The 12,887-nt window shown below is 54.1% G+C and overlaps 1 protein-coding gene across 2 annotated transcripts in view; it reads left to right on the top strand.

Annotated features, from left to right (window-relative positions):
* SEC14L1 (SEC14 like lipid binding 1) overlaps nucleotides 1–12,887 on the top strand; it is a 48,716-nt gene that overhangs the window by 34,658 nt on the left and 1,171 nt on the right. Inside the window, exons 7-16 of one of the 2 annotated variants that reach the window (XM_069542070.1) lie at nucleotides 700–809; nucleotides 2,454–2,643; nucleotides 3,450–3,538; nucleotides 4,603–4,673; nucleotides 5,579–5,750; nucleotides 6,064–6,198; nucleotides 8,023–8,157; nucleotides 10,086–10,337; nucleotides 11,363–11,541; nucleotides 11,694–11,795. In XM_069542070.1, coding sequence (XP_069398171.1) covers nucleotides 700–809; nucleotides 2,454–2,643; nucleotides 3,450–3,538; nucleotides 4,603–4,673; nucleotides 5,579–5,750; nucleotides 6,064–6,198; nucleotides 8,023–8,157; nucleotides 10,086–10,337; nucleotides 11,363–11,541; nucleotides 11,694–11,795 — 1,435 coding nt within the window. Of the gene's footprint in view, nucleotides 1–699; nucleotides 810–2,453; nucleotides 2,644–3,449; nucleotides 3,539–4,602; nucleotides 4,674–5,578; nucleotides 5,751–6,063; nucleotides 6,199–8,022; nucleotides 8,158–10,085; nucleotides 10,338–11,362; nucleotides 11,542–11,693; nucleotides 12,449–12,887 lie in introns of those variants that run through there. The other variant, XM_069542071.1, reaches the window with a different exon arrangement.

The following is a 12,887-nucleotide window of genomic DNA, read 5'->3' as shown; positions in this document are numbered from 1 at the left end:
CAGCATACCCATTTTCGGCTTCCTAGATGCCAGGCACTCTTCTGAGCACTTTGTGAATGTTTGCTCGTTTAATAATAGTCCCTTTTAGGTAAGAAATGCTTTTGTCTTTGTTTTATAACTGAGTTAATAACTAAGGCTCAGAGGAACCAAATGACTTTCATGGAGAGACACAGCTGTAGGTGGCAGGCTCCACACCTGCCTTGTGTGTCTCACCACCCACACACACACACACAGACACACACACACACACACATCCTTTTTGATTGCTCAGTGTCATGCCCATTGTAAAGTAAGACAGTACAAGAAAATCCTGCCCTCAGAAGTTCTGTTGAATCATTGGCATTTATTTTTTCCTGCCTTCTCTGTGGCTCAGCTTTGCCCTCTGAATTAAATATTAAATATCGATAACAGCCGTGATATCATGAATAGAGTTGATACTTGGCAAATAGAGGTAACCTGGTGGCAGTTGGGTGTGTCTTGGAATGTGCACGTTGCCGTGTGGCTTTGCAGTGCCTGGGTTTAAAGACAGCCATTGGGGGTCCCTTTGGTGGCTGGTTAGAGTCCACCGTCCCCCATGGGTCATGTATCTCTTCGACTCCAGGACCACATGGGAACGTCACTGAGTGGGGCAGTTTGGAAGCCTTGGCAGCCTTCAGGCCCCAATGTTCTTATTAAGAACGTCTGTAATTTATATTCCAGACAAACTAGACGCAGACTACATCAAGAGATACCTGGGTGACCTGACCCCACTGCAGGAGAGCTGCCTGATCCGGCTTCGCCAGTGGCTCCAGGAGACCCACAAGGGCAAAGTGAGCATCTGCCTTAGTGTGCATCCGTGCATGTGTGCATCCACGCACGTGTGCAGGGGTGCCGTTGTTCAACCTCGGATGCCTGGTCCTGTTCGAGTGACTCGCAGTCAATGTGCCCGATGGCCGTAGGTGGGAATGTCCCTTCAGTCAAAGAGGCACTGGATCTGTGACCCCGTGTGCGGCATCTGAGTCCTTCGTAGCAAGTTAGGACACCCTGCTGTGTATAAATAGCTGTATATTTGTAGATGTTACAGAGAATGGCCTTAAAAACAACTACATATCAAGTTACAAAGCAATATTGTAAGAATTAACTACAAATATTCATTCATTTTACTTTTCAGAAGGTTTGGAAGTAGTTCACAGGTTATTCAGAGATTAGAACTGTTTGGGCTTCGGGACTTCCCTGGTGGTCCAGGTTAAGGTCAAGAATTTGCCATCTGCCACAGGTTCGTCACTGGTCAGGGAGCTGAGATCTCATGTGCCTTGTGGCCAAAAAAACAAAATATGAAACAGAAACAGTATTGTTACAACTTCAATACTTTAAAAAGAAAGGTTCTCTTAAAAAAATTACCTGGGCTTTAATTTTGAGGTTTTTGTTACGTGGCCTCATAAGGAATTAGGTTTTTTGTAATCTCACGGGGGACCAGTGTAGGACAGAGGCAGGTCCGTGTGTTTGGGTAGTTCCTGGCCTCCTGCCCTGGGCTCGTGTCTAGTTCTGTCGATCTTGGTCTCCAGCGTCCAATATCCAAGGACCGTTTGTATCTGTTCGCAAGAACACACCCCCTGTGGTCAGAGCTGCCATCGTTGAGCACTGACCATGCTTTAGACTCCGGTTTAAGATCTTTATTAAATCCTCCAAACGGCCCTGTGAGCTGGTGCTATTTTTATCATCCCTGTTGTGCACACAAATTTCAGTAACTTGCTGGGGGCGTTAACGTCTAGTGCCTCCTGGGGTCGGTCTTTGAAGCCGGGCCACTTGGTTCTGGGACCAACATTCCCAGCCACTCCCATGTAACGGTAGTCCTTTCTGAGACCGTGCCATCTCGGTACTTTATTTTCCCAAGGTGGGGCAGCCGGGTGCCAATCGCATGCCCCCCTCATCTGTGCACCAGCAGCGTGGGCACGTGGCTGGGGACGAGGACAGCTGGTCCACAGGAGACCCAGACACGGTCTTAGCCTTGTGTTTTACTGAGGGAAACCTGTCAGACTTGTCAACTGCCAGGAGTGGAACCTGAAGAAGGTTCCGGTGTGTCAGGACACCAGCACCACTGTCAGCCAACAACACTGCTCTGCGCCCTGCATTTCTGTCGTGTGTAATACCTGTACTGGAAGGTGCCCAGACCACAGAAGCTGGCAGGTTACTCAGTGAGTCAAAGCAGCTGGTGTGTAAGAAGTTACTTACGCCTTCACTCTCCTTTGCTGAAACTAAAACGGGAATAGTCTAAAGATTATTCAGACTAATAATGCAGATTTTCTAAAGCATTAAGGAAAGTATTTCTGGTAGTGGCTAATTTTAAATAGTGTAATAATGCAGCTCGCTGTCAGTAAGAAGTGAGACTTTTTAGAGTCTTATTCCCTTGGTAACTTGCTTTTTCCCCTTAGCAACTTTTCACATTGCTTAGAAACATATCCTTCTCTCAATAGATCCCGAAAGATGAGCATATTCTCCGGTTCTTACGCGCCCGGGACTTCAACATCGACAAGGCCAGAGAGACCATGTGTCAGTCTCTGACTTGGCGCAAGCAGCACCAGGTGGACTATATCCTCGACACCTGGCACCCCCCCCAGGTCCTGCAGGACTACTACGCGGGCGGCTGGCACCATCACGACAAAGGTAGCGGGAGCCTGGTGTCGGGACCCGCACTGAGAAGAACAGGGGACTCGGGTGTGCTGTCCCTCCCCTCCCTGAGTAAACGAGTGGGCGCCTGTTTTATCACCGCTGCCCTGGGCGTGCCCCGCCAAGTGCAGAGGGAGGGCCCGAGGCCGCTGCTTCCTGGCCTCTCACTCCCCCGCCCAGCAGCTTGCTCCACTTCGTTCCTTAATCAGGTGGAAATGTTTGTTTGACTTATTTTTAAAAACTTCGAAGGCTGAGTGTTTTCAGGAGCAGGGTACTAGGAAAGGTACTTTCCAGTGACTTAACCCATGCAGTGTCTGCAACAATGTGTAGCCAGATTTTGGACATCACAACAGGAGAATTTTTAGCTCTACCTGGGGAGTGAACAAAACGTGAACCAAGAGCAGCATCCCTAAATGAATGATCAGATGTGAGGCCATCTGATCAGACTGCTCTGCACATGACACCTGGCAGGACAGGCTTCCTGGCTCAGTTTTGGTGGCAGGTGGAGTGAGGTGCAGTCAGTGCGCGGGGGTAGAGCCAGGGGCCGCGTTCCGTGGGGCTCCTGTCACTCCGGCGGGGCGTCTCCAGGGCCCTGCTAATGACCTGCTCCGCCAGTTGGCTTTTGTTTTCTCCTTTGACAATCCTGGTGGGAAAAGACCGGGTGGGCCTCCTGCGGACACCGCCAAAGCCAGCTGCTGCTTCCCAGAGCGGGAGAGTGTGTGGGGCCCCATTGGCCCGCGGGAGTGCCCGTCCCCCTGTTCGGGTCAGGAGCAGTGCTCACGCCGCTTGTCCTTCCCCTGCAGACGGCCGGCCCCTCTACGTGCTCCGGCTGGGGCAGATGGACACCAAAGGCCTGGTGAGGGCCCTCGGCGAGGAGGCCCTGCTGAGATACGTGAGTGCTGCCCGCTGGCTTCACTTCTTCTCTGTCGGCGGGCGTGGGAGAGGACCGTGGTCCTGTCACCGCAGCATGTATCACTTTCATAATTAGAAAGGAGGATCTATTCATAAATCCTACAAACTTCAGAAGAGGGCCCAAAAGTTAAGAAAATGTTTTTCGCGGTGGGGAAGCACAAACAGCCACGGGCACAGCCGTTCCAGGTGACGCGGGGGCCGGGCCGGGCGGTGTTGCCCCCGACCTGCACCCCCAGGCTGATTCGGGTCCTGCCCCCACCCTCGCTCTGCTCTGGGGCTGCCTCAGATCAGACCTCTCAGCAGTGCTCTTTGCACCAGCACAGCGTGGTCCTGGCTCTGAGCATCCTTTGTTAGGGCTGTAAGCACCTCCTTCCCTGTCTCCTGAACCCCTCCAGGCAGCCTGCACAGCGTGGGTAGTCACGAAGAGAAGAATATTAGCCTTAAAGTAGAAACAAGCAAGCAGAACCTTAAAAGGCACGTGGAGAAGCTACCATCCTGAATTACCCGCTCTGGGCATTTCGTTGCCTCTTCCGTGGTGCCCAGCGCTGTGCGTGTGCTTCCGCGGGCGCTTCCGCACACATGCACACAGGTCTGCGGGCGGACTGTGTCTGTCAGGGAAGGGCTTGTTACTCCAGCTCAAAGGGGTCCCTTCAGCCAGACTTGAGGCCGGTTGTCACACTGCCCTTTCTCTTAGCTGGTGCGTGAGGCTTCACAGTGTTGCCACTCAGCCGACACTCACCTCCGACTCTTCCAGACTCACTCGCTCTGGACGTGGGTCAGCAGGTCGTGCCCTCCCCGCCTGCCCGGTCACCCCTGTCGTCTCAGGGAGCTGCCCCCTGGTCCGCAGAGGACAGCGCTCGTGCCCCATGAGAGCGAGCTGCTGCTTCCGCGCTATGTTCTGTGCACACGACTGTGTCAGGACGTAGATGACGTTTGGCTTACACGCTTCCCTGAGGCACACGGGGTTGCCGTCACCCATGCAGCTGGATGCAGCCGTGTCAGCCCCTTAGGCTGATGGGGAACGTCTCTGGCTCTTGTGCACAGGTTCTTTCCATCAACGAAGAAGGCCTGCGGCGGTGTGAAGAGAACACGAAGGTCTTCGGCCGGCCTATCAGGTAGCTGCTTCTCCCTCCTAGCTTGTTGGAAATAGGAGTCACGTATTTCTAGTTGATTTCTAAAAAGCCAGACTCTGCTTTGGTTTTTAGGACCAAGTCTGAGTAGTTCCTGTTTTCCATGGTGTCCTAGCAGGTAGACAGATAAACACGTGGGGCGTGTGCTGCAGTCAGCTGCGGGGCGGCTGCTGGGTTTTGGTGTTTCTGCCCCAGGCCTTGCTGTCCTCTTGGCCTGCGAGGGTCAGCCTGCGGTAGTTCCATGGTCTTTGGGAGTCCAGGGTCGCAGTTGCTTGGTTTTTTGCTGTTCTTTTTGGTGCTGAGGAGGTGGAACAGAAAAAAATGATTCTCTGCTCTTAAACCAAACTTGCAGTTAGGGTGGACTGCTTTGAAGATGTGCAGTGGTTCAGAGGTGGTTCCCGGGAAGGGTCTGGATGGTTGACCAGCACATAAGTTCCAGGAGGGCAGGGACTCGGAGGGCTTGTGTTCACTCCTATGTTCCCGGCCCCTGCCACAGTGCTTAACTCATTAATGTTTGTCGAAGACCAGGATACTGCCGGTCAGTCACACGTGTATTTAAACGCCGTACACACGGCCCACTGGGTCAGTAGAGGGGGCTCAGCAGATCCAGGGCAGCACGTGGCCTCCCTTCATGGACGGCTGCACCTTTGATCCTGGTTCTCTAGCCCTTGGTGGCTTTGGTATTTCGGGGATTGGTCCTACTACACGCAGCCCACGTCTTAATACAGGCAGATAGCAGTAGAGTTCATTACACTGTCATTTTTAAAACCCAGTGTATTTTTGGAAACGGACACTAGTAACTGTATAGAACGTAAAAAAGGAAAGCCAGTCACTCTGGGCTGTGGTTTGCCGAGTGTGCGTGCGCTGAACGGAGCTTGTCTCACCTGCAGCTCCTGGACCTGCCTGGTGGACCTGGAGGGGCTGAACATGCGGCACCTGTGGAGGCCGGGCGTGAAGGCCCTGCTGCGCATCATCGAGGTGGTGGAGGCCAACTACCCCGAGACGCTGGGCCGCCTGCTGATCCTGCGCGCCCCTCGCGTATTCCCGGTGCTCTGGACGCTGGTGGGTCTGTGGCGGGTGATGGCCCAGAAGGCGTGCACGCGTGTGTTCATGTCCCTGTGTGTGTCTGGGACTCCAAGTTGTATAACTAGTGAAGAAATAAGACAAGCATGGAGAGATCAAAGTGTCTCAGATTATTTAAGGGAAGAAAGTTTTCCCCAGTGTCCTCATGTCATACACTTTAGACTTTAGACTTTACAGAAAGAGCGTATCAAAGTTGAATCCCGCCCCCTCCAATATTGGCATGTAATTTTCACCCTTGAAGTACAGACAGCAGAGCAAGTATAACTGTGTGGTCTTTTCCAAATATTTATAGGTTAGTCCATTCATTGATGATAACACCAGAAGGAAATTCCTGATTTATGCAGGAAATGACTACCAGGGGCCTGGAGGCCTGCTGGATTACATCGACAAAGAGATCATTCCGGATTTCCTGAGTGGAGAGTGCATGGTACGTACCTACGTAGGCAGGTAACACGTCTGACTACTCACAAGGGCAGGGAAGGTGGGTGTGGTTGACACAAATGATTTTCAGAACTTTTCGTTTGGATTATTTGTCTTTCAGTTTGGGGGTTTTGGCTGGCATCTGTCTGATCCTGGGTTAAACTAAACAGCCATTTAGGTAATTTTTCATAACATACACATTCTTCATTGTTAATACTAATGAGAGCTTGTTTTAGAATCAGTGTGATTGTAGCTTCCTTTATGCGCTCAGCTTTGCGTGAATTAGATTCTTTAACCGTTTTAGAGCAGCTGTGCATTTCTTTAAAACGGTAAAAAATCAAACTGATTCTCCAAAAAGGTTGCCCCGTGGACAATGTCAGGAACACATCTTAAAAAGGGTAATTAAGGGAGCTCTTCTGTGTGATGCGAGATTTGAAGTACACTGCGGCTGGGTTAGCAGGCAGATGGCTCCACTTTTGCCCCTGTGTTGGCTGAGTGGGGCATGTGATGGGCCAGAGAAGCTCAGCTCCTTGGAGACCGCATGGCCCCGGGGGCAGGGTGGCCTGACGTGAGGGCCAGGAAACAAGCCTGGCACGGTCTACTCGCCCTGCTGGCACAGCAGGTGATGCCAACGGGGAGTCCACTCCCCTTCACAGTAAAGGCTGTGCGATGTGGAGGTGCCACCACCCTGGCTGGCTCTCGTGTTCAGCTGCTGATGGGAACTTGGGCGGATCTTGGGGGATTCTTAGAGGAGTTTAGAGCTGAACTCAATTCTCAGGCCTTCAGTCCCACTCTGAGGAGTCGCGGATGGAACCACAGTGCAGTGCAGGGAGCTAGTGAGCCAGGGACCCCCACCCAGCGCCCCTGAGATTAAAGCTTGGGGGTCAGATCTGTGGAGACACATAGACGCAGTGTATCAGAGCACGACTCAGGTGGTTCTTCCAGTTGCGATGAAAGCAGCGGGGCTGGAGTGGGTGCTGTGTTAGCAATGGTAAGAATCCCATAAGAGCAGAGATTTCTCCTCCTAAGAGCAGAGATCTACCCACTCAGGCTCTTAAGGCTTCGGCTCGGCTCTTCTGTGCCACCGTCGGGCTGCCGTTGAGGAGGCCGCATTCGCCTCTGTCTGACGTCGTCCAGCTTGCCGTCACCGCATCGGCCTCCCCGAGTCCTGCTGCGCTGCCTGCCGGAGACGGCCATGCTTCTTCCCTGTTGTAGTCACCTCCCAGGGCAGATAACACAGGAAACACTTGGATTTTAAGAACTTGAGGGTTAAGTCGTTATATCCGGATCAATTAGGACATTCATGAATGTGCAAATTCTAATTCAGCCTGTTTCAAGCAAGTTCAAAAGGTGCCGCTCTTTATTGGTTTTTTGGCTGGTGTTGTGGACTGATCATTTGACCTGAGGTAGACATTAAATTTTCTCCCTTAATTATATATCTTGCCCATACTTGCATATGATAGAAATAATGCCTGTAGCTGTAGAGAATAAAACTCTCCTTCACATAATGTTTTTCCTTTGCAGCACAATATAATACCCAGCGCTTCTTACATAAACCAGCTTCAGTAACTGGATGCTATCCCACACACGTACTACTGTGAATGTTGTGGCCAATCAGCTTCAGCTTGTTCTCATTTACTTAAAGTGAGACACATGTGTTTAAGTGGTTTTCCTCAATTATTTTGCCTAAGTAGTTCAGGGTACTTTACGACGTGGCTGGTGTTTCCCGTTTCCTAAGCGGTTCCGCGGAGCCGTGTGTGTCAGGCTGGCGTGCGGCTCTCGGGATCGGCCTCCGTGGGCACTGCTCTCATGGCCGTGTTTGCGTTTCCAGTGTGAGGTGCCGGAGGGGGGCCTGGTGCCCAAGTCCCTGTACAGGACCGCGGAGGAGCTGGAGAACGAAGACCTCAAGCTCTGGACCGAAACCATCTACCAGTCCGCCAGCGTCTTCAAAGGGGCCCCGCACGAGGTAGGTGCCCGGCTGAAGCCACGGGGCCTGGGTCTCCCCTCCCCACAGGGGTTCTTCTGTGGGTCTCCCCAGTAGGGGGTCGTTTAGCAGAATCAGATGCTTTTCCCCATCTTGGTCTTTAGGGTCTTGTTGACACTTGGTCTGCAGTGAAGGTAACTGTCGATGCTGGCAAGCAGGCTCTTGCAGAGCAGACCTTGGCCGCCCTTGGTCAGGGCCCCCAGGAGGAGAGTAGGCAGGCGTCTCCACGTCCGGTTCACCTGAGACCCTTGACACACAGGGGTGCCTCGCAGGTCTCCCCCTGGGGGGAGGTCTGTACCTTCTCAGTTTAATGTTTTCGGCATTTTCTGTTTTCCTTGACTGGGTTTGGTTATTCACTATTTTTAAGGAGTTGGCCCGTTTCCTAGTCTGTGGAGTGAGGAGAAGCTCACAGGCGTGCGTTCTCTCCTTGCTGTCCTGGGGCGGTGCCTGAGCAAGGCTGTGCCTGTTTTCACACACGCGTGTGCTCTGGTGTCATGAGCGTCTCTGCACTGAGCGGGCTTAGTGCACTGAGTGGGCTCGGCCCATCCTGGGCTCCGGGCCGAGGTCTGGGGCTCAGGGCCGTGGGATCCAGCCGGGCTGAAGCTGGCCGAGCTCCCCTGTGCTGCTCCTCCATGCTCCTGGCCAGGGTGTCTCCCTCACCACCGCCCACGCCTCCCGGGGTGAGCGGACACGGTGCTGTGGTTTGAATGAGCAGAGACGGGCTTGAGGTGTCCTACTCCCAGCCTCTTTGCGGGGAGACAACTGTGGCTCAAGGATTATTTGTATTAATTTCTTACTTGGAGGCTGCGTTCTCGTCTCTGCTTAGGTCATGGTTGCGTCGTCCCAGGTAGGGAGCTCAGTGTGCGGTGTGTTCTTGTGGGTCGCAGGGTTATCTGTGAGAGGATTTCTAGTCAGAACACTGAAAACTTCGGCTCTGGTTTCGGGGTTCAGTAGGGGACACATCAAGGACGGGGGTCTCGTGAAACGATGACTGAGTTCCTTGTCCCTGCAGTGAACGCAGGCGCGAGGGGCCAGTCCGCAGAGGGGCCTGGCGTCCCAAGGAGCTTGGCCTGTGGAGCCCCTGGTGTTGGTGCCACCACTGTGCTGGGACAGGGCTCGTGTGCGTGTGAAATCTGCTCTTTTGGGAGAGTCTTTGTAGCTACAGAGCCAAGGCAGTGAGCAGTGGCGGCAGGGGTGGCCAGAGACTGCTGGCTGGGAAGCGGACACACCGCCTGCAGCTCTCAGCGAGCAGCTCCCAGGGCAGGTGGGGCGCGGGGTTGGCTTCTGCCGAGATTTTTTAGTGAATACATAACTTTCTGCAGCTGGTTTTAGTTCTCACAGTAATCTTTGGAAACTATAACTTTGATCGTTCCCTGCTGAGAAGCTATATGGGCGCTGCATGAAATTCAGCTTTTAGATTGGCACTCGACACCGGGGGCCTTCTCCACCCAGGCCACGTGGCTCCCTCTTCCCACTCAGCCTGGCGGCCGCTGGCAACAACCCCTCAGCCTGTGCTCGCCTCCGCTCCTCCCCGAGGGGGTTCTTTCTGTCCCTCCTGGGCTGTTTACTCTGGGACCTTCCCTGTGCCCTTCATCCCAGAGCAATCCTCGGAACCACTTCTGTGGTGTTGAGTGTTATTTCTGTTTTGTATCAAGGCCTTTCTTACAGCCAGGACCCGTTAGCTTAGAATGGCGTCTAAAGCGCATGTGCGGGACGCTCAGGCTGCAGGGGGAGCTAACGGAGCATGGAGCTTGATGGAGTGCGGAGCCTGGCTGAAGAGGCTGGGGGCTGGGACCCCCCTCGCCCAGCTGAGAGGAGAGCTGGGGGGCGGTGGGGATGTGCTGCCCTGGCACCGGCTCACAGGGTCCTGTTCACCGTGGCGGGCTGATGCAGCCAACCTCTCCTTCCAGATTCTCATTCAGATCGTGGACGCCTCATCAGTGATCACGTGGGATTTTGATGTGTGCAAAGGGGACATTGTCTTTAACATCTATCACTCCAAGCGGTCGCCACAGCCACCCAAGAAGGACTCCCTGGGGGCGCACAGCATCACTTCCCCAGGAGGAAATAACGTACAGCTGATAGACAGAGTCTGGCAGCTGGGCCGGGACTACAGCATGGTGGAGTCGCCCCTGATCTGCAAAGAAGGGGAGAGCGTGCAGGTAGGGTCCCCTGAGCCTGCCCTCAGCCTGGGTTTTCTGTCTGGAGCAGGAAGTCTTAGGGTGTTGGCCAGGCTGTTCGATGTGTCCTCTTAGGGTGATTCAGGAAACCGAGTGACTCTCAGAAGAACTCAGCTCAGCAGAATCCATGACTTGTGTCTAGAGCCATGAATTATTTCTGGAGATGTTTTCACAGAAGCAAACGGAAGGAAGGAGAGGGCAGTCAGTGCATGTACTGCTGGGATTCAGGCGGCTGTCAAGATGACCTTCGACTCAGTGGCATTGGTCGCCTTCAAGAAAATCACTCCGAATAGAAGTGAGATAAACAAGGACATAGGGAGCTGTTAGCTGTCATTGCCAAGCATTCTCATTTCTTTGCAGTGTTCCATCAGTTCATTTAAAACGTTGGCTAGTTATTCTGAGTGCCTGAGCTCAGAATGGTAGTTCTCGGGAGCTTCCGGCCTTCACATAGGATGCATGATTTTGCTGTCTTCACACTTTCCAGGGATAAGCCTGTCAGTGTTTTGGTAGTCTTAGAAGCACTGAAAGAGAATATTCAGTTTTAAAAATAATGAACATTTGAAGCTGTATCACACAGTCTTGAGTTCTACAATTAGGGGAGAGAGCAGTTTTCACAGATTATCATTCTACTTTAGACTGACATCCTTTTAACCCAGGATATGCTGGTAAGGTCACTGGAAGCACATCAGAGTGTTGGCTGGTCTAGGAAAGCTTTTTAGACCCCACCCCCTCGAGGGTAAGCAGAGGACCCTCCTAGGGGCTCCCACCCTGTGGGCGTCTGCTTCCTCCTCCGCAGATGGGGCCCTGGCTGCAGGGCCCACCCCTGGAGGCAGCATGGGACTGGCCCCGATCACGAACCAGGGTAGCTGGCCCCTTCCCCCACCGAGAGGGTCGGTAATCGACACTGGATCCGAGTGGACAGGGATGTGGTCCCCTCGGTGTCTGTCCCTGTTGTGGGGGCTCCCGGGAAGCAGGGGGTCCTCAGCTGTGCCCCTGACTCACTCCAGGGCTCCCACGTGACTCGGTGGCCAGGCTTCTACATCCTGCAGTGGAAGTTCCACAGCACGCCGGCCTGCGCTGCCACCAGCCTGCCCCGCGTGGACGATGTGCTGGCCTCCCTGCAGGTCTCCTCCCACAAGTGCAAAGTCATGTACTACACCGAGGTGATCGGCTCCGAGGACTTCAGGTACCGGAGGCCGGGTTCCGGGCCGGGGCAGCTCGTGATGTCACATGAGGGGGTGTGGGACCTCGGAGGGGAGCGAGGGGGCAGGGTCCAGCCGGAAGGCAGTGGGTGGCCACCATGGGCCCTCACGCCTCCCCTCCCCGTGCTGCTTGCAGAGGCTCCATGACCAGCCTGGAGTCCAGCCACAGCGGGTTCTCGCAGCTCAGTGCCGCCACCACCTCGTCCAGCCAGTCCCACTCCAGCTCCATGATCTCCAGGTAGTGCCCAGTGCGCGGAGGGGACGGCCCACCACCTCGGACCGCCGCCCGCCCGCCCGAGAGCGGCCACGTTGTGTGAACTGCTCTGGCCCTCTAGGTAGCAGATAGCTCTGCAGATGGTAAACGTAGTCACTGACCCCGAAGCTATCTCGACAGGTAGTTGTAACTCTCACTCAATAGCCATAGATTTTGTATACAGTGTGCACAAAATCCAATCAGAGCACAAGGGCTCTCTTCAAAGAAAAGTAGTTTATATACCAATTAAGAGGTTGACTTTGTCTCAAAGTGGATGCAAAAAAAAAGCGATTCCAGCCACCTCCTCACTGTCCCTTAGTGGATGAAGTCCCTCCACCACCCGTCCGAGGTGACCCGCCTTCCTCCGTGGAGCAGAAGCTGCCAACTGGTCCCCCGCCCGCAGCTGGCCCCCACCTCCTCCCTGCCGGTGGTCGATGCACTCCCTCCGAGGGCGGTGACCGCCCTCCGGGTTCCTGTTCCTCTGAGTAGTCGCCGCCTAACTGGAAGGACTCAGACCCAGCTCTGGGACCAAACAGACCCGCTGTTGTAAAGTGGGGGCTGGGGGCTCTCGGGGACCTCCCATGACGCCAGGAAGAACACCACCATCATTAAACATTATTTTCTCTCCTCCCTTCAAATCTTTTGGTACTTAGAGCGCACACTTTCTCTGCCCGTGAATGTGGGCCAAGGGCCTCCTCTTCCTCCTCCTCCTGGTGTGCCGCTCTTCTTCCTGCATGGGTCACTTCTGAGCTCCTCCTCTTGCCTCCCTGGGCCCCTCACAGCCGAGTAGCGTCAGCGCCCGGGTGGTCCTTCTGTCACTGGAGGTGTTTCAGGGGCATCGAGGCCCACTTGCCGTTTTGAAACGGTCCCACGTTCGCTGTAGCTGACCAGCGTTCTCACCACATGGCTGTGCCAGGACCGCCTGTGGCCTGAGGAGCCCGGCTCCTTTGTGAAAGGAAGCTGTGGATGTGTGTGCACGCAAGCTTGTGTGTCCAGGGGTGGGTGTGTGGCAGCAGGGAATGGGATGAGTAGAAACTTAGTTCAAGTAAGAGAGGATTCGATGTCCTTGAAGCAGAT

Source organism: Ovis canadensis, chromosome 11 (genome assembly GCF_042477335.2).
Source record: "Ovis canadensis isolate MfBH-ARS-UI-01 breed Bighorn chromosome 11, ARS-UI_OviCan_v2, whole genome shotgun sequence".
NCBI classification, from domain to species: domain Eukaryota; kingdom Metazoa; phylum Chordata; class Mammalia; order Artiodactyla; family Bovidae; genus Ovis; species Ovis canadensis.
The sequence above is the reverse complement of the archived record's forward strand: the minus strand, read 5'-3'. Positions and strand labels throughout refer to the sequence as shown.